Here is a 26,058-nt window from a genome sequence, read left to right as displayed (position 1 = left end):
TTTTTTATATGTTGTAGTTATTATCTGATTTTTTCCATTTATTTTCATATTTACATCTAAAAAGTTTATTTTTCTCTTATGTTCTATTTCATATTTAAATTTTAATACTTCATGATAAGAATTAAATTTATATAAAATTATTTCATGTTCATTATTTATAATTGGTTCATATACAGAGTGTTTCTAAAATGGTGGGCTATATTTTTTCGGATTCTACTTGTAAAATTAAACAAAAAGTATCCTTAGGAAAAATGGCAATTTCTCCTTTGTTTTCCCCTTGACTTTCAATTTCAGATAGAAGAATCACATTAATATTTGGTAAGCATCTTGGTAATAAAGTTTTAAAATTAGCAAAAAAGCAAGACTTAAATTACCTTTGCAAATTACAAAATGGTGGCTATGTTTATTTTTGAATCCTTTTTATCTCCGTAAATATTAGTTTTTCAAAATTTATGTTATATGCTAAAATATTAAGCCTTTTATTTTGAACAAAGGGACATGTTATTTTTTAAAATAGGTTAACAAATAGCTGATTATCACAGAAGATTGTTGTAATTTTGTGTCTTCATGTCCTCCACTTTACGTTCAATTTTATTAAATATTAACTGTTTTTATTTATTTTTAATTCTAGTATTGTAAATTAGAATCAGATTAAATAATAATTTTTCACAATAATAGACCTAATAATTAAAAAAATAAAACAACTACTTGTGATAATCTTACTTTAATTATTGTAGAACATTAGGTGTACTTAAACAGTTAACAATTGTGAAAAGTTATCAGAGATGTTCAAAGTGTATACCATTAGAAATTAACAAGTCTACAGTCTTTTTCTGAGAGATTGTCTTAACTGTTCAAAACTAATACGAGGGTTATTTTTTTTTAAGGTCTGATCGGTCACAAAATTAAAACCACAGTGAAAATAACAAATTTTTTATTTGTAACAAGTACTTACATAGTTACTCTATTTCTCTACATAGTCGCCACTCCGATTTAGACATTTGTCGTTGCATGGTACCAACTTTCCAATACCCTTGTCATAGAACAGAGCCGCCTGTGTTTTCAGCCATGTTTCTACGCTGGTCTGCAGCTCGATGTCTGTGCCAAAATGTTGTCCTCCTAGCCAGCGTTTCATGTGAGCAAAGAGGTGAAAATCGGATGGAACCAAGTCCGGGCTGTATGGTGGGTGATCAAACACTTCCCAACGAAAACGCTGCAGGAGCTTCTTTGTTACAACTGCAGTGTGCGGCCGAGCATTGTCATGAAGAAAGACAATGCCTGATGACAACATTCCTCTCCGCTTATTCTTAATTGCCCTTCGTAGATGTTGAAGAGTCACGCAGTATGAGGCTGCAGTGATGGTCGTGCCACGTTCCATGAATTCCACCAAAAGAACTCCATTCCGGTCCTAGAACACAACAGCCACACACTTTATGTTGGAGAAGGTTCGCTTGAACTTCTTTGGTTTACTGTGAGAATGAGATTGCATCCACTGTTTGGATTGTTCTTTTGTTTCTTCAGTTTCGAAATGGACCCATGTCTCATCCCCTATGAAAATTTTGTTCAAAAAATCTTCTCTTTCATTGTGGTAGCGTTGGAGAAACGCTAGGGAGGCGTCCATTCTCATTGTTTTGTGATGGTCGGACAGCATCTTGGGAACCCATCTCGCACACAGTTTGCGGTACTGAAGTCTCTCACTCATAATGGTGTAGAGAGCTGACCTTGAAATTTCAGGAAACGAATCACTCAATACAGAAATTGTGAACCAACGATTTTCTCGAATTGCCTCATCCACTCGCTCAACGAGATCATCAGTTGACACTCGCTTCCTTCCCTGACCTCCTGCATCATGAACATCTGTACGTCTTGATTTAAAATTCCTGCACCATTGTGCACTTTGCTGTCACTCATTGAAGTTTCACCATACACATTACTTATTCATCGATGAATTTCAGCTGCATTACACCCCTCAGCCTGAAGAAATCGAATTACCGCACGCACTTCATACTTGGCGGGAGATGCTATTGTTGTAGACATGTTTACGTGCTAGCTGTGTGTTCAGAACTAAACGAAGTGACGCGGCATGATTGAGGCCATACTAGAGACGTTGTGCAATACATTTGTGCAAAGGTTCATCCGATTTTTGCACGGGTTTTTATTTTGCGACCAATCGGACCTTGAAAAAAAATAACCCTCATGTTTAATCGAATTGAACATAAAGTGGAGGACATGAAAACAGACACAAAATTATAACATCAATTTTCTGCCATAACTCGGCTATTTATTAACTGATTTTACAAAATAAAATGTCATTTTGTTCAAAATAAAAGGCTTAATATTTTAGCAGAATACATAAATTTTGATAAAACTAATATTTACGAAGATATAACTGATTGAAAAATAAACATGGCTCCCATTTTGTAATTTGCAAAGGTATTTAAGTCCTGATTTTTTGCTAATTTTAAAACATTATTACCAAGATGCTTACCAAATATTAATGCGATTTGTCTATCCAAACTTGAGATATAAATTTTTATATAAAAATAACAAATTGGTTGACAGGGGGAGAAGAAAGGAGAAATTGCCATTTTTCCTAAGGATTTACACATGAAATAGAACATAATAGAAAAATAAACTTTTTAGATGTAAACATTAAAATAAATGAGAACAATCAGATAATAACTACAGTGAATAAAATACCTACCTCAAACAAAATTACATAAAAAATTCTAACCATCCTTGGTCTCAAAAAATTAATATTTTTAAAAACGTGATAAATACAGCAATAAAATACACAAATGATAAAAAGGAATTGCATAACAAAATAGTATAAAGAATTTTGCTATAAAAATGGATGTGATACATCATTGATAGATAATATATATAAAAAATATAATTCAGAATACTTTTTTTTTGTTATTGATGTTGTGGGGAAATACCATTTATGTACCCCCCCCCCCCCTAAGTGGGGGAGTGTCTAACTTGCACGGGTTTGACTAGATGTTGTTAAGAACCTATGTGTGCCCGCACCCTACCAACTAAAACTCCTACTTTCCCGTTCCTCTCCACCCGGAGCCGGTTTTGCATTTAAGTATAACACAACCCCAGGGGTGTCAGAGCAGGGAGGCTTCGGAGTCTCACAGCTTCCTCACTGCCCACACAAGCATGGACTGATGACGACATCACTGAGGGCTGTCCCCCCCCCCCCCCAACCAACAGTTGACTTACTTCACTGAATTATTCTCAGACTATTTTATCTTCTAATTCACTGATTAACTGTGTATTTTAACCAACAAAGTAGACAACTAAAAGATTGACTACTTACCTTGAATTATACTCACTTATTACATATATTGCCAACTCTTTGTCTTGGAGCACTGGTGTCTTGCGTTGCGAGCTCACGGGTTACTGGAGTCCCTCTGCTTCAGCATCACAGCCCATACATGTGAACACGAACAAACTGGACTCCACAAGTGGCTGTTTTTCACCCCCTAACTTCTTTTTTCTTCAACACCTAGGTCACATAATTAGCAATGATGTTAAATTTGTCTGCTTCCATTGGCATCACTAGCACCATGTTATCCACACTAAGCTCACTCTTAACTGCCTTGCATTCCCTGTGCTCGTTATCCCACCTACAGCACTTGGAAGACGTGTTCTGTAGTATCTTGTTCATTACAGTACACATATTTAGTGCTGTCAGCTCTATTTATCGGATGGAGGTAAGCTCTGAAAGACCCGTGACTGGTCAGGAATTGGGTGAGCCAAAAACTCAGTTCATCAAACCCCCTCCCAAGCCACAGACTGATCTCGCCTATCAGCCTTCTTGTCCATTGATCTTTACTCAAGTCACTCCACCTGTCTTATCATTCATCTAACATTTCTGGGTTGGCATCTTCTTTGGTCAGCTCACCAGCTGTCTTTCGTCTGACTCTGGCTGGCTGTTGGATTGGCAGAACCCTGGTGACCATCAGGATAGCCTTAGTGGACCACCGAGGAATATGCAGATGTAATTTGTAAAGCCAGTCTTCATTGGACACTTTCTAGTTGTCTTCTATTTCTACCCACTTCCAGTGTTCTGTCGCTCATATACAATAAGTACAGTCACTCCATATAATAACAGAGAATTAATTGCATGTGCATATAGTCTTCTTATAAAAGCTCTAGGACTGGATGCATTCTTCATCAACACATTTAACCTTTAAACAGTTTGTTCTGCCTTGGTTCTGATCTGTCGTACATGGTACGTAAAAGACCACCTGTGGTCAAGCCGCATTTCTAATTACTTGATATGTTTGATCGACTGGATGAGCCCCTAAACTGTTCGGACAGGGATAGTCTCTATTCTTCGTCTACCCATCATCAGTATCATTAATTTCTTATTATATGATAATCATAACCCTTTTGTGCCCATCCAGTCACACACAATCCTAAGCATGGTGTTTGGTGACATTGCCACTTCCTCTGCTTTTCTCGCCATAACCATGAGTGCCAAGCCGTCAGCAAATGCTGTAGGCCTAACTTCTTTTGGTTATGACAAATTGAGAACTTCTTCTTCGACGAGGTTCCAAAGGATGGGGCCTAGTACTCCTGGGGCACCCCACTAAAGACTGAATCTTAAGTCACCACCACTTGTCTTATAAATCAGCTCTCTCTCTCCTGTAAATACCGCTGTATCATATATTGTACATAGTCTGGAACTTCATGTTTTAGCGCATCAAAATCACTCCCCAAGTAAGAAAGTTAAATGCGTTCTTTATGTCAACTAAACTGACTACCGGTATACTATGCATTCTCCAAGTACCCTTTGCAGCGTTTTCGACCAGTCTCATGACCTCGTTGGCGGCATCAGCATTTGATCTGCCAGGTCGGAACCCATATTCTCTGTGGCTGAACCCTACTTTTTCATTGATATATTCTTTTAGTCTCACCGCTAACAGTCTCTCAAATAATTCACATAAATTATTTATCAATAAATAAATAATTCTGTAGGAGGGTGGATTTTTCAATGTCCCCAGTTTCTTTATCAACGCCAACCTGGAGGTCTTACATGTCTTGGGTATTGGTTTGCTTGGCATTTCTTCCTCCACCACCCCATTTGGTCACCCTAAAGCATAGGACCAAATATCTGTGCCACAAACGGCTACTGAGCCTCAAAACAGTTTAGTGACCAGTTTCCTAATAGCTTCTAAAGCTTACCTAACAGTGTGAGTAGACTAAGTGCGGGGACATACACCACCGGCTTATGTGTCCCAATGGCTCACTTTTCATATTTACTAAAATGTGTAGGCGCACCTCGTCAACTACTAAAAATATATATGACATTCATAAATGAAAATTTACTTAGTATAGACAGCAATTTGCTGCCACACCTATGTCGTTGAATGGTAGCAAGTACCTGTCCACCACATTAAAGTGCTTGGAGTCTTAATTGTAGTAAACTACAAGTAAACTACTGATATTGGTTGAACAAAGCAGCCGCATCAAGGAACTCCCACACGGTCCGACAATGCGGCTCTCACCAAATTGATTTGTTGCTTGTGAGTGGCCAATTTTCCCTTGACCTCTAAATTCCAGGGTAGCCTGGTCTCTGCCCCCCCCCCCCAAGAGCAGGGCAGTCAAACATCACTTGTTCATTTGACTGGACCTCCCCGCAGCCGCACAGCTTATCAGCTGTCAGGTGGAATCGAAACAGATATTGGTTCAAATTAACATGGATGGTGGGCACTTGGGCTCCCGTTGCCCTTAAAAATGAACTTGAGGCATACCATCCTTCCAGATCCTGTATAAACTTGTACAGGATCTTCCCTTAGTCATGGTGTCTCATTCCAGCTGCCGTGCTTCCATTGTGAGGCTCTGCAACCTCTTCCACAGGTTGAAGATGGGCAAGTGAAAGAAATTTAGATTCAGTGTATTGTGAAAATCTTTCTGTTCTGATACTGGCCCAGCCCAAAACCGCATCCCAGATACCTTGGCCTCCCGGCCTCTTCGCAGTCTTCACATGGCTGTCCGAACTTTCACCACTAAATCGATTGGGAGAGCCTTTCCCAATACGATGGTACCCCTGTAGGAGGTTGTTTTAAACACACCAGTGCATACAATTAAAGCTCTGTGCTGGGTACTCCTTAAATTTTGAAGAAGTGCTCTATTCATATTCAACCTATATGCCCAAACAGACACTGTGCAAGAGGTCATGCTTTTGAAGACACCTCGGTATACCTTGTACATTTGACGGTCAGACAACCCATAGTCCTTCCAGGCAATCCTCCTAAGTTTGTGCATCACTGAGACAGCATTTGCCGCTACTTGCCTAATGTGATTGCTAAACAGTAACTTCTCATCAAACAAAACACCTAGGTACTTATGAACTCTCACACAGCTGATTACACAGCCTTTATACTTAACATGGGGTTTCGACTGTATGATAATTTATCTGCAACCTTGAGAAGCATAAACTTTGTCTTGGGCACAGAAATCTTAAATTTTGATTGCCTATCCAGCCCTCTGGGGTTGACAAGGTCGCTTGCACTCAATCTTCCAGCTGCAGACATGAATTACCACAAACTAAAAGGAGACAGTCATCAGCGAAAGCCTGGGCCATGATCCCTTCTGGTAATGTAAATCCCAGAAACCCATCATATACTAGGTTCCACAGCAGGAGACCGAGAACGGAACCCTGCGCGGAACCCATGGTGCCTTTTTCAGTACCATTCGAGAAACCATTCGGTCTATATCTACAGGATCCACAGGCCGTATGCCAGGAAAGGGCATAGTCCCTGCCATAACGCTGATCTCTGCTTCACCCTCCAGAGTATCCAGGAACGCCTGGTAAGTCGCCACAGATGTTAATGTGTGGTCATGACCACCAAACCCGCATCAAACACTGGACAGCACGTGCAATGCCTTTGGCTGGTAACATGAGTTTGTGAGCTGCTAGGGACTGCACTGCAGTTTGCGCATGGAGTCTTGCCATAACTTAAGTCTGGCTTCTTTGATGGCATGAAGATACTCATTATGGGCGCGCTGGTAGATCCACAGATGCTCAGTGCGTGCATCATCAGTGATAATCCTTTTTAGGGGGCGAGGCTGGTATCTTCTCCTAGTGGACCTAACTCTTGCACACAGCACGCTAAAGTCAGAGGTTCACCACTTTTTCTCTGGTTTCTGCCTGCGTTTAATAGTCAGTTCCCCAGAAGCAATGATCATGATGGCTCCAGGCCCTCTCCGATCAGCGGATTAGCCACTTCCTAAAAGTCTCTCCATTGGCCGAGGCTGTCGTGTGACCCTATCGCAGCTAGTCTTGATGGCCCAGCCGAATTGTTCAGCCATCAATTCTACCTCCTCTCTGTGCTCCATGTGCCAATCTAACCCCTGTAAAGTATCTGCGCACTCGCACCGCAGCCTGTGCTCATCCAGGCCCCTTAACTTATAGTGATCTGAATCTGTAGCTGTTAGATCGCCTCTGTAAATGATCTCATAGGTTATAAGCATCTTATAAATAATTAATAAGGTTATGATTGCTCACACTGACCTCAGGCTGGACAGTCCAACTACTTATACTTCGCAGCAAGTCACCCATCACCAAAGTGATGTCGATGTAACTTTCTCCCAGTTTGGAAGAGAAAGTTGGTGGTTGTTCTGCATCGTTAATCAAGTAGAGGTTCCTTGCTTCCATGAACTGTTCACGATCAGCTCCTCTGAGGTCAGTGTCTTGGGTGTATAATCGCCCATCAGCATGTCATTAAAAACATCAAGTAAAGTAATGGGGACTTTTTTATTAGTGTTCTAATTATCTCTACAGGCAGATTATCAGACCTTGGACTCTTTCTCAACTTCATCCTTTTTCCGGCCTCTATTACTTCCTGCACTGTGAATAACCATATATCTTCTACCATTATTTCTTCTCTGGCTGGGTCTTCTCTCACTGGAAATAACAATGCCACTTGCTCTTGTACTGTGTCATTGTCAATCACTGGTAAACATCATCCCAGTTTCCCAGTAACTAATTTATAACCCACCCCTTCTCCAGGGGTCATTATCTATGTCATTACAGAGCTCATTCCAGCATTTATTTTTGCTTTCTTAATCGCCGCAGTATATACCGCTTTGGCCGCCACATAACCTTGTCTAGCAGTATCTACTTATTAACAGTTCCTTCTTGCCGATCATGCTTTTTTCCTTAGGATTTCCAAGTCTGTGTCCCACCAGTATGTGTGATGTTTATCTGGCACCGTTACCATTACTTTCACTCTTATGCACTCTTCTTTAATGAATTCTACTAACTCTTCAGGATTGGTGACATTTGCTAGCCTCTCCTCTACTGTTTTGCAAACCTAATACACCCTCTTTTGGAGGTCACTATTTTTTCCAGTTTATTATAGTACGGTCTTGTCATTATTTCATAACCTATTAGGAAATGATGCAATAGAGTTTCCTCATCCAGTATATGCCAGTTATGAAACATTGCAAAATGTTCTTCTGAAATTACCGTCAGGTCTATTGCAGAACTCGCTTCTCTTCACCAAAAAGTAGGCTCTTTTATATTTATACATGTTAGTCCCCAGGCATTAACTTAATTAGCCAAATATTGGCCTCTTATATTTTTAGCAGTCCCTGCAGATTCAGGTCATTTTGCATAAAGTCACCCAAGAGAAGAATTTTCTTGCCTTTAAAACTACTTTCTCAACTTTCTAGGTGAGAACTACTTACTCACCTAGTTTTTCAAGAAATTCAACAAAGTCTCCAATGTCAGTGCTTGGAGAATGATACACCACAAAGATCACTACATCTCCCAGGTTCGCCCATACAAATCCGTGACCAGCTCCACATTTCCCGATTAGGGTTCCCATTGTAGGAAAACCTATCACTACCACCCCTGTCGCATCTGTTATCCATACTGGGTTGCTGGTGATCACTATGTTTGGCTCTGCTATGACAGTCACGTCAGCTTTGATTTTCATAGCAACTTCCCAACATAGGTCATGAGCCCTGCAGCTGCAATTGGTATTTAGTTGCAAGACCTTCATTTTGTGGCTGTGCTTGTTACTGTCCATTACCCCTCCATCCCACAAATCTCACATGCAGTAGTGTTTGTACATTGTGCACTCCTATCCCTCTGTTTCCCACAATTGAAACAGAGGCGTGTTCTATCTATGCCATTGCAATCGGTGGGCACATGGCCTGAGCCCCAGCGTTGATAGCATTTTTGTTCTGGCACCTGGATATACACCCAGCAGTGCACCCAACAAACTCATACATGGGATTCAACTAACTTCATTACTGCTCTACATGTTGTTATTATAGTTGCATCTTTGGTCTCTGCATATGCAACCCCAACTGAAGACACTTGAATGTCGTCAAGATCACCAATAACTTGGACTATAGCGTCCATTATCTCTTGTTCTGTATCATAGTCTAAATCTTTGAGGTGGACTACAGTTCTTCTTCCACCCTGGGTTCTATTGTCAATTTTACAGCCTTGTTACGTAGTAACGTGAAATTTTCAGCTGTCTATGCCTTTCACCCTAATACATAGTTCGTTATTTACTCTATTTCTCATCAAGAGGACCTTGCCTGCTTCTTCACAAAAGTCGAGGAACCCATTGTTCAAAAATCTTTTTGATCGCATTCAATATTATCATCATAGTATTCTCTTCTCCTTTTGTCATTTCATAGTAAATCATTTATGTTCTTTTTTGCATCAAGTCCTCCTCCATTATGGTCGACTCATTTCTCACTATGTCCCCTGATGCAATTCCAGCGGTATTTCTTACTGAATAATCTCGCAAGTCTAGTCTACTTGAGAGGTCACAGAAGTACACTATGTCAACTTCATGTGACGGGCCACTAACTTTGGGAACCCTTGACACTATTTCACCTGGCCATTGCCACTAGCACCAGCAGTTCTTCATCAGACATTTCCATCTGCAGCTGGCCCTGTATCGAGTGTTTACTGGACATCCTGTCAGTTTGGCTAGCTTGAGTCACTTTGGAAAGTGGCGGAGACATTTGATTAAGTGTGTTAAAGCCTTTATAAATCTTTGTCAACTCTTTTTCATGGTGCTGTACATACTTTGTTAGCCCAGGCCCCATGTTTTGCTTCAAGCTAAAGACTAGTAGTCCTAATTGGTATGTCAACTTGGAAATTGACCCTGTCTGAGGGTCTTCCGAAGAAACTTGTCTTAACCTTTTTTCTGGGCCCTTCCTGGTCTTTGGTCCTCCTGCTGCATGGTATTTCCGGTTTTGGAAGGCTTTGTGGTAGTGATCTTCTTCTCTCCATTTAAAAATGGTAACTCCTATCGTCTTACCAATGCCAGAAACGTGCTTGACGAATGATTGAAGGAGTTGGTGGGGTTAGGAAGATATGCGAGAAAAAAGATTTGCCCTTATAAGACATTTGACTAGAACATTTTCACTTACTGTGAATTGCAGAAAATTTTCATAATCTTACAAACGTCACTGTGTAGTAAACAACTTGCAGTCTTGTTTGAACTCGTACAGCTTGAAAACAAGTGACTATAGTCCCTATTATTTACAGCAATAAGGACTTTCTCCAAAAAAAACGTAATAAAAAGTATGTCCGTCAACCAAAATTGTTAATTCTTTGAAAACACATCCACTACACTTTAACCAACAATTACCTATGCACGTACCAAAAAACCCTATCAAAAAACACGAAGCAATTTGACACATGTCCAACTTATACGAAGTCTCTTCCTCAACTGATTCAAAATACTTGAATAATACAAACATCACTACATTAAAACCCATAAATGAAAACAAATGCAAGGAAAATATTTATATAAATTACTCCTACACTAATAAAATTATGTAACTTAATTAATGCATATAATGATAAAAAATATAAACCTGCTTATAAACCCGAAACTGTGTAATAAACATTTAGAATATTATAATAATAAAAAATAAATATGATTCTTCTGGTATTTACAAAATAAAATGCAATAATTATGAAAATATTTATATTGGAAAAACAAATAGGTCTTTTAAGGATATTTTTAATGAACATTTTAGATCATTTAAAAATAAAAAAATAGCTCTTTCAAATGTAGCTGACCATTTAATAATCAATAAACAGAATATAACTAGTTTGGAAAGTAATTTAGAATTAATTGAAAAAGTAAATATTGAATACGAAAATAATAATAAAAAATTAGAAATTTTTGAAAAATTTTATGTATACAAATATAAATGTGAATTTAGCCTCATGAATCTGCAGACAGATGTATGCAGATTTTATAAGAATTTATGCAATTTTTGAAAGTTGAAAAATGTTTGAAAATTATTTAAAGTTGGTAATACATTTGATAAGATTTTAAATAAACTTAAATTATTGTTTGTATTACTGTATTATAAAATTATATAAAACAATATTTTGAAAGAAATTTTAAATAAATTTTGGTAAATTTGAATAAAAAAAAATTTAATTGTAATTTTTAATAGATGTTTTTAAATTTTAAAAAAATGTTTGACTGAACAAATGTATGTTCTGTAAATGTTTAAAATTTCTTATATTTTACTCAATAACCAAAGTTGTAAAAAGTAACCAAAGTGTAAAGATGTTGGATGGTAGTTATATATGTAAGTGTAAATGAAGATAAATCAGAAAAAAAAATACTGAGGATGGGCTTATGCCCAAAAGTGCTCTAATGTAAAGGGGGGACAAAAAGGTAAAGAATGTTTCTTTAATTGTGGACTTGCTGGATCAGCTGAAAAAAAAAATGTTTATAATATATATTTATATATATAACCAAACACCTTGTCAACATCTGGATCAATGAAGAACTATCGGAACAGTGGACAGCAGCCCTCATCCATCCGCTAATCAAAAAAGGGGGCAAAACAGACCCTTAAATTACACGGGAATCTCACTTCCTAGACACAGCATACAAAATTCTTTCAAGAATCATCCTCAACAGGATCGCTTCACAACTCGAGAAAGAACTAGGAGAATACAGGGAGTTTTCAGACCCTGGAGAAGCTGTCCAGACCAAATCATGAGTCTCAAGCTAATAATTGATTACAACAGAAAAAGAAACAGAGACATGGTGATAACATTTGTAGATTTAAGAAAGCTTATGACTGCATCCACAGAAAATCCCTACTAAAAATTCTAAGACACCTTGAACTACGTACCAAATTAATAAACATGATAAAATTGATGCCTACAAACACTAAGTTGAAGGTAAAATTCAGAGGTGAGCTCTTGGAACCATTTGATACCAAAACAGAACTGTGCCAAGACGATGGGTTCTTGCCACTATTATTCAACTGCACCCTACAAATGGAAATGAGGAAATGGCTCAAAAAATGCCCCCTAAAAGTAAAAATAAGCCGAAAAATAAAAAACCTGTCTTGGTTTCGCTGATGACTTGGTGCTGCTAGCAGATGACATTGACCGAAGGTAAATCACAGATATTAGAACTTCAAAACATGCAGATAAAATTGGCTCAAAGTATCTTTTGAAAAGATAGAAATTATGCCCCAGAAACCAACATAATTAAAAGAAGTAAACGTAAACTATAATTAAATCAAAATAGTAACCCAATTTAAAACCTCAGAGAAATAATAACAAACAATGTAAATGAAAAAACCTCAATCCAAATAAGAAGAAATAAACTAGCTAAAGCTCAGAAATTAACCTGGTACACTTACATTAAAAATGCCTATGAATAAACGCAAAAATAAGACACTATAACACCATTATAAAACCAGAAGTCACTTAAGCAGCAGAAACACTTTTCCACCTGAACAAACAATCAAAAACAGATAGACTCCAGAAAATTGAAAGAAGAATTGGAAGGACCTGCATCAGTAAGAAGTATCAGAAAGATGGGCAGTGGTGGATTGTGTCCAACAAAGTTAGAACCCATCACTGATACCATGCATAAGAGGAGACTAGCATTCTTTGAACATATCATGAGGATGCAAGATTTAAGACTTCTGCAATGGCTAGTACAGTATAATCTCGACTCAAAAATCATCTAGATATGATGCAGATGGATCAGGGAAATAAGAGAGGATCTGAAGAAAATTGGCCCTACACCAGAAGACCCCACAAATAAGATAAAATTAAACAAGAAATCAGGAACAAAAACACTCGCTTCACACTCACAAGAAAAAACTCATAATATAGACATTTTCAACATGAAAGGGTATAAAGATCAGAATGTATAAAAAAGTACTGGGAGGACTGCAAGGCCCAAACAGTCATTTTGAAGAGTCTTGGATAATGGACTAACTAAAATGATCCTGTGGTCATAAAAAATATATATAAATAATATAAACAGTTTATAAACAGAAAAAAGATAATCTAAAAGATTATATATTTATGACATCACTAATAAAAATGATTTAAAATATATTTATAAACCAAGATATGGTAAAGCATTTACTTAATTTTTTAAAACCTAAAAAAAAAATATGAATCATGTAAAAGTTTAATATAAAATAATTATATTTTCATAGATGGTATGTATTTTTATACGTTAGAGTTGTAAAATCAAAAATTTAAAGAAATAAGTACTTCTCTTTTGACAAATTTTTTTCTCTAAACTAGAAATTTTCTTATTAAACAAAATGTTCAAATACTCTAATGGGAATTTTTGTACAGCTGAATTCAAATATATTTTTGTAAATAAGTTTAGCAAGTGGTAGGTAAATGATTATTTTAATTTATTTGTCTTCTAAATGATTACAGTTGTTATTATTAAGTGCTAGGACATTATAAGTCTTAAAAATTTAACTATTGAGTAAAGTAAAAATTATGTTAACTATGTTCGCTAAGCAGTATATAGAAAAAATACAGCAGGAAAAAAAACAACAGAACTGCCTATTGGTACTCTGGGTTTTTGGCACAATCTGTGGATGACATCCTAAGGAATTATCGTATTCTGAAATGTCACAGTATTCGAAGTGGCAGTCAGCATTTAAATAGAATAATAAATTTCTTTAAGGGTTAGTATTTTACCTTTCAAATACAATCTGTACTTTAAGATCAAAGTTAGTAGGAAAGAGATCAAGATGAATTTTGAATTATTTATTTTAATTTTATAATTTCATTATCTTTTTTGAGTAATATTTTAAGTTAACCGTTATTTGGATTTTGATTTAATCTAATACAAAATCCAAGTTTACATTAATTTGCCCATGTGTATTTACATTGAGTTGACATACTGTTCTTTAAGTAAATAATTATGTACTTTGTAAATGATATTATATCAGACTGTAAAACCTAATAATGTAAAAAATATAGTGTTCAGAATAAAATAACACACTTATATTGGATGTAATGAATCATAGTAGTATACGTTATATCTGTACGTAATTTTATGTATGTGTATTGTGTAATACGGTAATATTTGTATATAATATTATATATAATATTACATGTAGGTAACTGACAAAATGAAAGTATGTAATCTATATGCTGATCTGCATTGTTATTACCTAATTTAATTATAACAGCATTTTTTTATAGGTTTCATCTGACTTAAGTATTACTTTTTGGGTCGTCAGCAAATTTTCTGACTATCCTGATAAGAGCCACTTGTTCTGTGAGTTGATTGCCCCCTCCCTTTTTTATCTTTCTTCCTTAAATGATTGCAGTTGGAATTGAACCACCATCTATCTGTGCTATCTGGTTCTATTTATGCCATCATGTTGACACCTTCATACCTTCTAGTGACTGTCAGGCTGTCTGATATTTTTTAGGCTCTGTAGGGTGATGAGCTTTTTTTTGTGTCTGTGGGACTGTTCAAGGACTCTATCCGGAGATTGCACAAAAAGCTAAACTAGTGGCTATGGTGTTTTCTGGGTTAAAACCAGGTCTAATAGTCCTCATTTAATTTTTATTTAACCTAAGTGATATTTTTATTTAATTAATTAATCACTGTTTCAGATCATCAAAATTTCATGTGAAGTTGTCTTCCAAGTCTATGGCTATGTTAAAAAAGTACCTAGAAACTAATCGTTACATTGTGTTATTAGAGGTTTGTATCATAATTTTTAGTTATATGATTCTACTTTCTGCTGTACAGAAAAAGAATATTTTTATTGACAATATCTGAAAGTAAAATTTTGACTGTTCAGCTTAGTTTGGCTGTTTACACAGAGTTGCAGGCCTTACATACAGTACATGATTAAATCATATTCTATAAATTTGCAAACAATTGGTATATAGTGATGTAGATATAAAATTTAGAAGATAGTCTGAATGTTCTAATGGTTTTTCACTTATTAAATTTTGGCTATTCATACAGAGATATCAGGGATTCATTAATTTTTTTTTATTTGCTATATTTTATATATTGTACTGAATAAACTGTTTTATTGTCTTTTTTATCTTATGGAAAACAGAAGTAAAAACCCTTTATTCTGTTAGCCTGTTTTTGATTTGTATTTGTCTGTCCGATTTACATATAAACAGCCAAACCAGTTTAGAAGGAAACTTGTGGCATAAATCTACTTGTGATTGAAATCTCTATCTTAATAAGCCTATTGATGAAAATTTTTTGTTTAGTATCATGACACGTAATTATGCAGATGTGCTTTTACTGAAACGGCTGAAAAGAAAATTAAATTGAACTTTATCATTCTGTGACAGAATTAGAAAGTTTGATCGCAGGATTTGTTTGTCTGCAACTGTGTTTCATAAGTTTGGTATCAGTCTTGTTATATTTATGTCTAATTTGTTTATATTGATGTAAAATTATTATATTTTTGTTTCATAAAATTACAGGAAGAGGTTAAATATTCATTTTCTTCTTTTTTAATTGCTTCAGGTTTTACAGAAATGGTTTGAATTAGAAGTTCTTGTTGATAGTAGTTCTCTTCAGGAGGATGAAGGAGCCTTAAATTCTTACTCAGAGGTAAATGAATATTTATAAATATTTTAGAAGTATTGATAAGTTGTGCTTTATTATATTTGCTTCTATGCCTGCTCTTATCTGCTGTCTAGTTGGGTACTGTATATTTCCATAGATTATTTTGTGTTTTTACCTTATAAACACTGTATTTCTCTGCTATTTCTTTCACAGTAAATTGATGATTGTTGATAATGTTTATCCTCCTCTGTGCATCATGAGACCTTGTTGTTGGTGAGAGGGCTTGAGTGGTCAGTGATACAGAGTAGCTGTATCACTGCTACTGTTACAATAAGGTGCAACCATATTGGGGAGGTATCTGTTGATAGCCAAACTAAGGAATGATTCCTGAAAGAGGGCAGCAGCTCTTTCAGTAGTTGTTAAGGGTGTAAGTCAGGACGACTTAAACGGCCATATCAACATCACTCAGTCCTCTGAGTACTGTGGAGCTGAAAGCAATGGAAAACTACAGCTGCTTCTTTTCCAAGAAAATGTAGCTCTCTGCATTTTCATATAGCAATGATGGAGGTGCCTTCCTTGGTAAAATATTCCGGAGGAAAACTAGTTTCCTGTTCGGATCTCTGGGTGGGGACTACTAAGGAAGGGGTCACTAGAAAATTAAAAAATGACATTCTACGAGTCGGAGCGTTGAATGTTAGAAGTTTAAAAAAGGTTGGTAGGTTAGAAAATTTAAAAACGGAAATGGATAGGATAAATGTAGATGTAGTAGGAATTAGTGAGGTTTGGTGGGAAGAGGAAGGTGATTTTTGGTCAGGTGATTTTAGAATAATTAACTCAGCTTCAAATAATGGGCAGGCAGGAGTAGGATTCGTAATGATCAAGAAGATAGGGAAGAGAGTAGAGTATTTCAAAATGCATAGCGATAGAATCATTGTAATTAGGATAAAATCAAAAACTAAACCAACAACGATTGTTAATGTCTATATGCCTACAAGCGCCCATGATGATGATGAGGTAGAGTGTGTATACGAAGAAATTGATAAAGCAATTAAACACGTAAAAGGAGATGAAAATTTAATAATAGTTGGAGATTGGAATGCAAGCATTGGAAAAGGCATGGAAGGAAATATAGTGGGCAAAAGGATGAAAGAGGGTACCGACTTATAGAGTTTTGCACGAAGTATAATTTAGTAATTACCAACACCCAATTTAAAAATCATAATAGAAGAATATACACTTGGAAAAAGCCAGGCGATACTGCAAGGTATCAGGTAGATTATATCATGGTTAAGCAAAGATTTAGAAATCAACTCATTGACTGCAAAACTTACCCTGGTGCAGACATTGATAGCGACCATAATTTAGTGATAATGAAATGTAGATTGGGGTTTAAAAACCTGAAGAAAAGGTGTCAGATGAATCGGTGGAATTTAGAGAAGCTTGAGGAAGAGGGGGTAAAGAAGATTTTTGAGGAGGGTATCGCAAGAGGTCTGAGTAAAAAAGATGACCTAGAAAATGTAGAAAAATGGGAGAATGTTAAAAAGGAAATTCTTAAATCAACAGAAGCGAACTTAGGTGGAACAAAGAGAACTGGTAAAAAACCTTGGGTTACAGACAATATATTGCAGCTGATGGATGAACGTAGAAAATATAAGAATGCTAGTGATGAAGAAAGTAAAAGGAACTATCGACAATTAAGAAATACTATAAACAGGAAGTACAAACTAGTGAAAGAAGAGTGGATTAAAGAAAAGTGTTCAGAAGTGGAAAGAGAAATGAACATTGGTAAAATAGATGGAGCATACAGGAAAGTTAAGGAAAATTTTGGGGTACATAAATTAAAATCTAATAATGTGTTAAACAAAGATGGTACATCGATTTATAATACGAAAGGTAAAGTCGATAGGTGGGTGGAATATATTGAAGAGTTATACGGAGGAAATGAATTAGAAAATGGTGTTATAGAGGAAGAAGAGGAAGTTAAGGAGGATGAAATGGGAGAAACAATACTGAGATCTGAATTTAAGAGAGCATTAAAAGATTTGAATCGCAGAAAGGCTCCTGGAATAGACAGAATACCTCCTGTAGAATTACTGCACAGTGCAGGTGAAGAAGCGATTGATAGATTATACAAACTGGTGTGTAATATTTATGAAAAAGGGGAATTTCCGTCAGACTTCAAAAAAAGTGTTATAGTTATCATACCAAAGAAAGCAGGGGCAGATAAATGTGAAGAATACAGAACAATTAGTTTAACTAGTCATGCATCAAAAATGCCGTAATAAGAAAGGGAGTCCGACAAGGATGTTCTCTATCCCCGTTCCATTTTAATCTTTACATGGAACTAGCAGTTAATGATGTTAAAGAACAATTTAGATTCGGAGTAACAGTACAAGGTGAAAAGATAGAGATGCTATGATTTGCTGATGATATAGTAATTCTAGCTGAGAGTAAAAAGGATTTAGAAGAAACAATTAATGCCATAGATGAAGTCCTACATAAGAATTATCGCATGAAAATAAACAAGAACAAAACAAAAGTAATGAAATGTAGTAGAAATAACAAAGATGGACCACTGAATGTGAAAATAGGAGGAGAAAAGATTATAGAGGTAGAAGAATTTTGTTATTTGGGACGTAGAATTACTAAAGATGGACGAAGCAGGAGCGATATAAAATGCTGAATAGCACAGGTGAAACGAGCCTTCAGTCAGAAATATAATTTGTTTACATCAAAAATTAATTTAAATGTCAGGAAAAGATTTTTGAAAGTATATGTTTGGGGCGTTGCTTTATATGGAAGTGAAACTTGGACAATTGGAGTATCTAAGAAGAAAAGATTAGAAGCTTTTGAAATGCAGTGCTATAGGAGAATGTTAAAAATCAGTTGGGCAGATAAAGTGACAAATGAAGAGATGTTGCAGCAAATTGATGAAGAAAGATGCATTTGGAAAAATCTAGCTAAAAGAAGAGACAGACTTATAGGCCACATACTAAGGCATCCTGGAATAATCGCTTTAATATTGGAAGGACAGGTAGAAGCAAAAAATTGTGTAGGCACAAAATAGGCATGTTTGGAATATGTAAAATAAATTGTTGGGGATGTAGGATGTAGGGGGTATATCAAAATGAAACGACTAGCACTAGATAGGGAATCTTGGAGAGCTGGATCAAACCAGTCAAATGACTGAAGACAAAAAAAAAAGATAATGTTTGTTTGACATTTTTTTAAAACTTTGTTGACAGCTCTACCAGCTGTCTGAAACATACTTCATCTATAATGATTTTTTGTGCACTTTTAAATGTCTTTCCATAAGTAAAAAAAACTTGCCTTATCTACATCACATTGAACATTCAGTTAGCAAAAAATATCAGCAAGATTTTACACTTTCAGATAGCAAAATATTAATAACTACACGCTGTTCTTCTAAGGTAAAATCTGACAGTGATATGTCCATACTTACACAGGTATTGAAAGTATGCAAAACGTACATGGATTACTGCAATCCATGTATGTTTACATAGTTGATCGCCAACTATGTATTGTGAAACAGGTTCACACTAATGTTAACCTCCGTGTCTGTTGACTAAACAAACTTATTCCCTTTCCACATGCATTTGTGTATTTACTTTTTGAATGATTTTCATATATAATTGTTTTTTATTAATGTTATAAATTTAAATTTTTAGAAATTAGTGGAAGGGTTCAGTGATGAACTCTAACAATTTTCAAAGGTTATATGAATAATTGATTAATTTTGTAGTATCATTGTATGTACGTTAAGTGTCTCAAAGGTAATGATATCTGACTTGAGTTGCTCCCAGAAATGACACAACCATCAAAAACAATAAATCCCATGTCAGGCTTATTTTGGAAAATGAGGTGTGAAAGGATTTCCACCTCCTTATACTTTTCCTATATAAATTAAAGTAATTTATAAATTAATATATTAGTTTAGATTGTTAATATTAGAGAGATGAAATTCATTTTATTAGGTGATGAAAATGACAACGCATTAGTAAAGAAGAGGGAAGGTGTCATATAACAACTTATGAATACATTTCATTATCTTTGAATAGAGAATGTTTATTAAACAATCATATTTCTTTATTTAAGTTTACATATTTTCAAGTCGAGTCATGTAATTACAGTTCATTATTTTCAGAAGTAAGCCAAGTTAGTGTTTTAGTTTAATTTAGAAGTACTGCTAAGAGTTTGTTGTATTTTGCGTAACAATTGTGTATAACCAAAATAATTTTATTTAGTATTTTTTTTAAATTTTTTATATTCACTTACGGCATGTGTACTGTTCATAAGTAACTCTAATTAAATTAAAATAAAAGGTGGTAGTATTTCATTTAATAGGAACATGATGGTATTTATTACTTTTATTAATTGTTTTATTTCTATTATTGATACTGATAGGAATGATATTGTGGTTATATGATGATATTAGTGATGATTTTAAGTTATACAGGTTTGTTTGTTGTTCCAAACCACAACTGCTGAAAAGAAATATCAGTAGTTATAAATAATAAACGTACTGTATATAAAAGCAATGAATCATTATAAAATTTAAATGATCATTTTAAGATAAAATTTAAAACAAATTATAGAAGTAAATAGGCGTCTTAACAATGTAAGAAAATGTGATTTAAAACTTTTTTTAATAAGTCAGCTATGATGAGTCAAAAGCTTCTTTTCTTCTATAACATTAACTAATCCAGTGGCTTGCTATATTACATATGCAAATCCAGATCCTTGGAATATAATTAAGTGTGAATTATAAAATAATGTAATTGTTTTATTTTAACTAGAATCTTTGTGAAATACCAGAGTAAGTTTCATTCTTATAAAACTAAGCACCCAAAATTATTTATGTCTGTTTTCAATAAGATTAGGTTTGAATAAGCAGTATAGACATACATGATAAATAGTATAAAAATGTTACTAAAAAAATAGTCAATAATAATTGCATAAGTCTATGTAATTGCTTTATGGTGATAACTAGAAAGAGTTTTATAAAATAAGTGAAAAGTATAATGAGAATGCATTGATACAATATTGTTTTGATGTGGATTTTTTTGTTGCTATTGCACTGCAATAGAGATATTACATAGTTGAATCTCATTGGGTTAATCTTTTTCTCTGGAAGACTTTACTGTAGTTTTTCCTCAATCGACAGTACCCAATAAGTCTACAATTTCACATGTATTCTCTCATTTTAGAGAAACCAGTAGTGTAGATAAACGAAAACGATCTGATTAACCAACTGTTTTAAATGATAAATCTCTAGAATTTGTCTGTACATCACCTCAAAAGTCAGTAAGAGAGGTAACTCAATAGATTGGAATATCATTCAGTTGTCCCCCCAAAGAAATTGAAATTATGTCTATATCTGTACCATATTCACATCATGTGGGAAGTTTGAAGACCAGATCAAGGTAAAAGACTCAATTATTGCAAATGATTTATGCAATATTGCTTGTTGGCAGCAATACTCAGATGTTTGATAACTTTTTCTTTAGTTTTTAGTGACGAAGCATGGTTCCATTTAAATAGCTATGTAAACAACCAATAACTGCAGAGAATCCTCATGTTTACCACAAATCTAAATTAGAAAACACCAAAGTATGGTGCATAACTTTTCAAAAAGAGTCCAATATTTATCATATATGAAATAAATGAATTTACTCTATTCTAAGTGTAAAACAAATTGTTAGGGATGTAGGATGTAGAGGGTATACTGAAATGAAACGACTAGCACTAGATAGGGAATCTTGGAGAGCTGCATCAAACCAGTCAAATGACTGAAGACAAAAAAAAAAATTACTATATTCTAATAATTATTTTTCAAGTTGTCAAAAAATATAGCCTTTATTAATCGATTTTTAAAAGACTATTATTTTAAAATACTTAAATTCTAAGAAATGATCACATATTACTATTTAAATTATTATGTATAACATTTTCAAAGAAATAGTTGTTAAAAGTGTAGTTGAAAGAAGTAGTTGTTAATCTAATATACGTGCCAGTTGTTCTTCATCAGATTCAATTTTGTCTAGTTTTTTTTTTAATGAGCTGCTGGTTCCAAAATTGGATGACTGCAATTTCTTTCTGAACAAATAAAAATGAAAAAAAAAGGAAAAAGTTGCAAATTAATATTACAAAATTATAAGCATTTTTAATATGCTAAAATATCAAGTTCCATTTTTTAAATAAATTCAGTTTAATATAATTTTGTCATGTGCATAGAAAAATCCCCATCTATGATGCTGCTGTGGTGACATCAGCATTGAATGTGTTAAAAGAAAAACTATTCAAAAATAATCCTCTCACAATCGATTGACTCAAACGGAACATTGAAATCGAAATATCCCATTTGTTAGTGTTGCAACCATTAAAAATGTGGCTGCTGAAGAAATAATAATAATAATAATAAAGAAATATGTCTTTTTAGTTAAAAATTGAAGAAATTTTAAACATTTATTATTAGAGAATTACTGTAAGTTATGAAATTATTTAATATTTCTTCCTTTCTTAAAATTTAATAAAATGTTTTTCATGCATGTTTTTTCCATATCAGTTGTGTAACTTGCTTACCCTGTATTATTAGATATTTATGATTTCTTTTTTATAACTCAAGTAGACTAAAATTAAACAAATGAATTGGTGTAGTTTCATTTCAGATATCTATAACCAAATGTACCTGGTGTGAAGTCGTATTTTAATATTATCCATATATCAAATTATGTTGCCTAATTATATGAAATTGTTCTTTAACATGTTGACTGTGGTACATGTCTCCCAGACTCTATACAGAAGTTTTGTGGTGCTGGTTATCTTGAAGTGAACTTTACTGTGGTAAATTACAAGTATTTTCAGGATGTAGATTTAATAAATGTTTGAGTTATATAAATGTGCATTTCTAGTTTCAATTATTGTCTTTGAAGTGTAACAAACATACAGATTCCTGGCATCCTGTGCAGCATAATATTTATTTCAGAACTCAGTATTGTGGTATCCTACAAATCTGTACAGCATTGCTTAGTTTTGTAACACATTAATGTAATAAATTGGAGCTGGTAGTCTGGAGAAGACTGAGTGATATAATTGTATTTAGCGAGTACATAAATAACTATTTAACAGCAATGCTGCACAATATATTTTTATTTTCAACATGTGAAAATAAAAAAAATATATATATATGTATATAATGAATACAAATGATTAATAAAGTAATGTAATAGAATTATTATTTATTATGTAATATGTACAGCGCCAGTCATTAAGATTCTAGGGTTTGAATATTGTTTGGGTTTGACTATAAAAAGATGTTAGTGACTGTCATTATTGCACCCATATTTAAAATTAATGAAAAAACACAATTTTAATAATCTTTTTTATTTAATTCAATGACAAAATGAATATTTAGTGTTCTTTTATCAGTTCTAGTATTCACTTCTTTATCACTTCAGAGTATTACTTGCTATATAAAAATTATACTCAGGAATTCGTAAAGACTGTTCAATAACTACTGATTACCCTATTTTATGTAAAATTACAAATTTATAATTGTAAGGTAGTAATAACCGTAAAAAAAATGTGTAATTTATCATAAATATGAAATATTTACCTTGCATTTTTACAATATTTTGACATAATGTGTTGCATTTTTATATTCATTTTTTGTATTGTATTTTTATTTTAAATCTTACTATATTAATAATATTGAAAGAAAATTATTATTTGGTCATTGTTTTTTTTTTATGGATATAAACTTTGAAATATTACCAAAAAAACTTACATTGTTGTTATTGAACATTGTAGTGGAAGTAAAAATGTAAAAATATAATCTTAATTGTCTATTTTGAATGGAATGTCAGTAAAAATAAAATAAGACATATTTCTTTTCTTTTTTCAGTTGTAACCATCATTGTGACTGGTAAAACATTTTTAAATAAATAATAGCCGTATTTTTGTGCAGTATAGGTCTGGCAATATGTAAGATTTATCCTGTTAGTGTGTGATATGGGATGTAGGAGACTTGCACAGTTTAAATGTAATTACACTCTATACCAGTACTGTAGATAGCTGTGAGTAATAGTTAAATAATACCAATGTTGCAAATATACAGTGCTGAAATCAAACTTGCAATATAAGATCTCTGTCTTGTACTAGATTTCAAAGATGGCTGATACAGGATCACAGGGACTTATATACTATACTGTGGAAAATCTGAGAAAAAACCTACTGCAGTCAATATGTTAGTGGGTTTAGTTTATATTATATTAAATAAACTGAAAATAAGTTAAAAAAATATTAAATTAATATGACTAACAGTTAGTAACAAAGCAAAACAAAGCAGAGTAAAATTGGTAATTCAGATTAAAATTGTAAACAGTAATAATTTTGTTACCTTTGTCGTTGGAATCTTTTAAATATGATACCTAAGCTGGTTATTTATATAAAGACAGTATAATTGTAATGAGATTAGCCTTTAAAAGGTTTTAAAAAGATTTCAAAACTGTATTTTTACAATTTGATTTCAGGATTATGAAAAAATGGTGACATCAAGCAGAAAGCAAAGTGGAGGAGAAGAAAAAGAATTAAGACAGTTACATGAAGCTATTAGAGTGATAAGAGAAACTCCAGCTATTCCTTCACCTATACTTACTTACACAATTAACAATACAGAAAAGTATGTTTATAATATATTTATATGGGAGTAATTAATTATGATTGTTAAACTTATTAAGGTTTAATAATTGTATTTTTTTACTTTGGTTAATCTGAAGGTGTTAGATGATTCTGATTTTTTAATATGTGTTCTAAATTTCTTTAGTCAGTTTATTCTGATTGTGGATTTTAAATTATACAGTTAATAAGTTATAGAGTTTAAACTACTCCACAGCATTATAACAACAGTTGTTATAATTAAACCATACATGATTGGAATTTAAAATAAATATTGATTAAAAAAAAAAAAATTGGTAATATATATCTTTCACTCATAAAATTTATTGTTGGATGCATTATTATTGTAATTTGTTTTCCTAGAATTAATTTGATTTATTACCTGTAAATGCGTTTACTGACATTAAATATTCTTTGTTTTTCTGTGATAACATAAGTGATATGTAGGAAAAAGATGCCTGTAAAAATCAAATTATAACTGTTTTTATTTAAACATTTTATTTTGAATTTCTCTCTCTCTCTCTCTCTATATATATATATATATATGTATATATATATATTTACTAGCGGACCCGACAGATGTCCTGACGCGGCATTATTCTGTAATAAATGCACACACATAAATAACTTAATATAAGTAACTTAATTAAGTTAAAATTAGCAGGAATCTGTTTGAAATTTCATTAAAATGACTATTAGTATGATATTATCAGTTTGTGATTGTTGTATTATTGTAATGGGTTTATTGATTAATTATGTGTAGTATGGTTAATATTTATTTTCACTAAATGTTGAGATGTCCGGTGAAAATTGAATTAAAAAATCGAAACGTCGTAAAATTAATAATTAGTGTAATTAATAAATTTCCATCCACATTACTGCTAATTTTCACTTAACATCATTCTAAAAAAGTACCTCCTACATATTTTTTTTTATTTAATAATTTTGATGTTTCATAACCATGTAACAGCTTAATTAATCAATTAATAAAAAAATTAAAGCACTGTAAAAAAGCAACGTAGTTAAAATTGTAGTAGAAATTTTTATCATTTTTCTCATTCTTTATTTTAACATGTATTTTACCAAATTTTAGATAATTGTAAATTAAAAACAATTGTAGAAAACTTTTTATAAAATTAATCAGCAAAAATATTATAAATTGAATTTTTTAAATATACTTTAAACTATATTATAAGTAACTTATATTTTAATTTTATAAATGTTGTAATTTATTTTACAAACTTAAATTTTTATTTTCAAAGAGGCGTTCAATACTTTATAAGTTGCATAGAATCAAATGAGAACTGACAATTTAAATTTGTAGGTTAAGTGATTGTTATTGAATGCACATGTATACATCATTAAAATTTATGAAAAATCATGTAATATACTCACTTCAATACTGCACCTTACAAATTTGCACAATGTACATTTTTTAATTAAACTTTAAAACGTTATTTCAATAAATAATAATATAATATAATATTCTCAATAAGCGCGCTATTCTAGCAAACTC

General features: G+C 33.3%; 1 protein-coding gene across 3 annotated transcripts in view; it reads left to right on the top strand.

The window, feature by feature from the left end:
- Positions 1-26,058, top strand: part of LOC142323137 (TAF5-like RNA polymerase II p300/CBP-associated factor-associated factor 65 kDa subunit 5L) — a 118,654-nt gene that overhangs the window by 30,529 nt on the left and 62,067 nt on the right. For all 3 annotated transcript variants that reach the window (XM_075362393.1, XM_075362394.1, XM_075362392.1), the window contains 3 exons: positions 14,921-15,011; positions 15,804-15,890; positions 24,398-24,546. In XM_075362393.1, the coding sequence (XP_075218508.1) occupies positions 14,921-15,011; positions 15,804-15,890; positions 24,398-24,546 (327 nt within the window). The remainder of the gene's footprint in view (positions 1-14,920; positions 15,012-15,803; positions 15,891-24,397; positions 24,547-26,058) is intronic.

This window comes from Lycorma delicatula, chromosome 4, assembly GCF_047948215.1.
Source record: "Lycorma delicatula isolate Av1 chromosome 4, ASM4794821v1, whole genome shotgun sequence".
Taxonomy (NCBI): Eukaryota; Metazoa; Arthropoda; class Insecta; order Hemiptera; family Fulgoridae; genus Lycorma; species Lycorma delicatula.
Note: the sequence above shows the minus strand (reverse complement) of the source record. Positions and strands in the feature narration are given on the sequence as shown.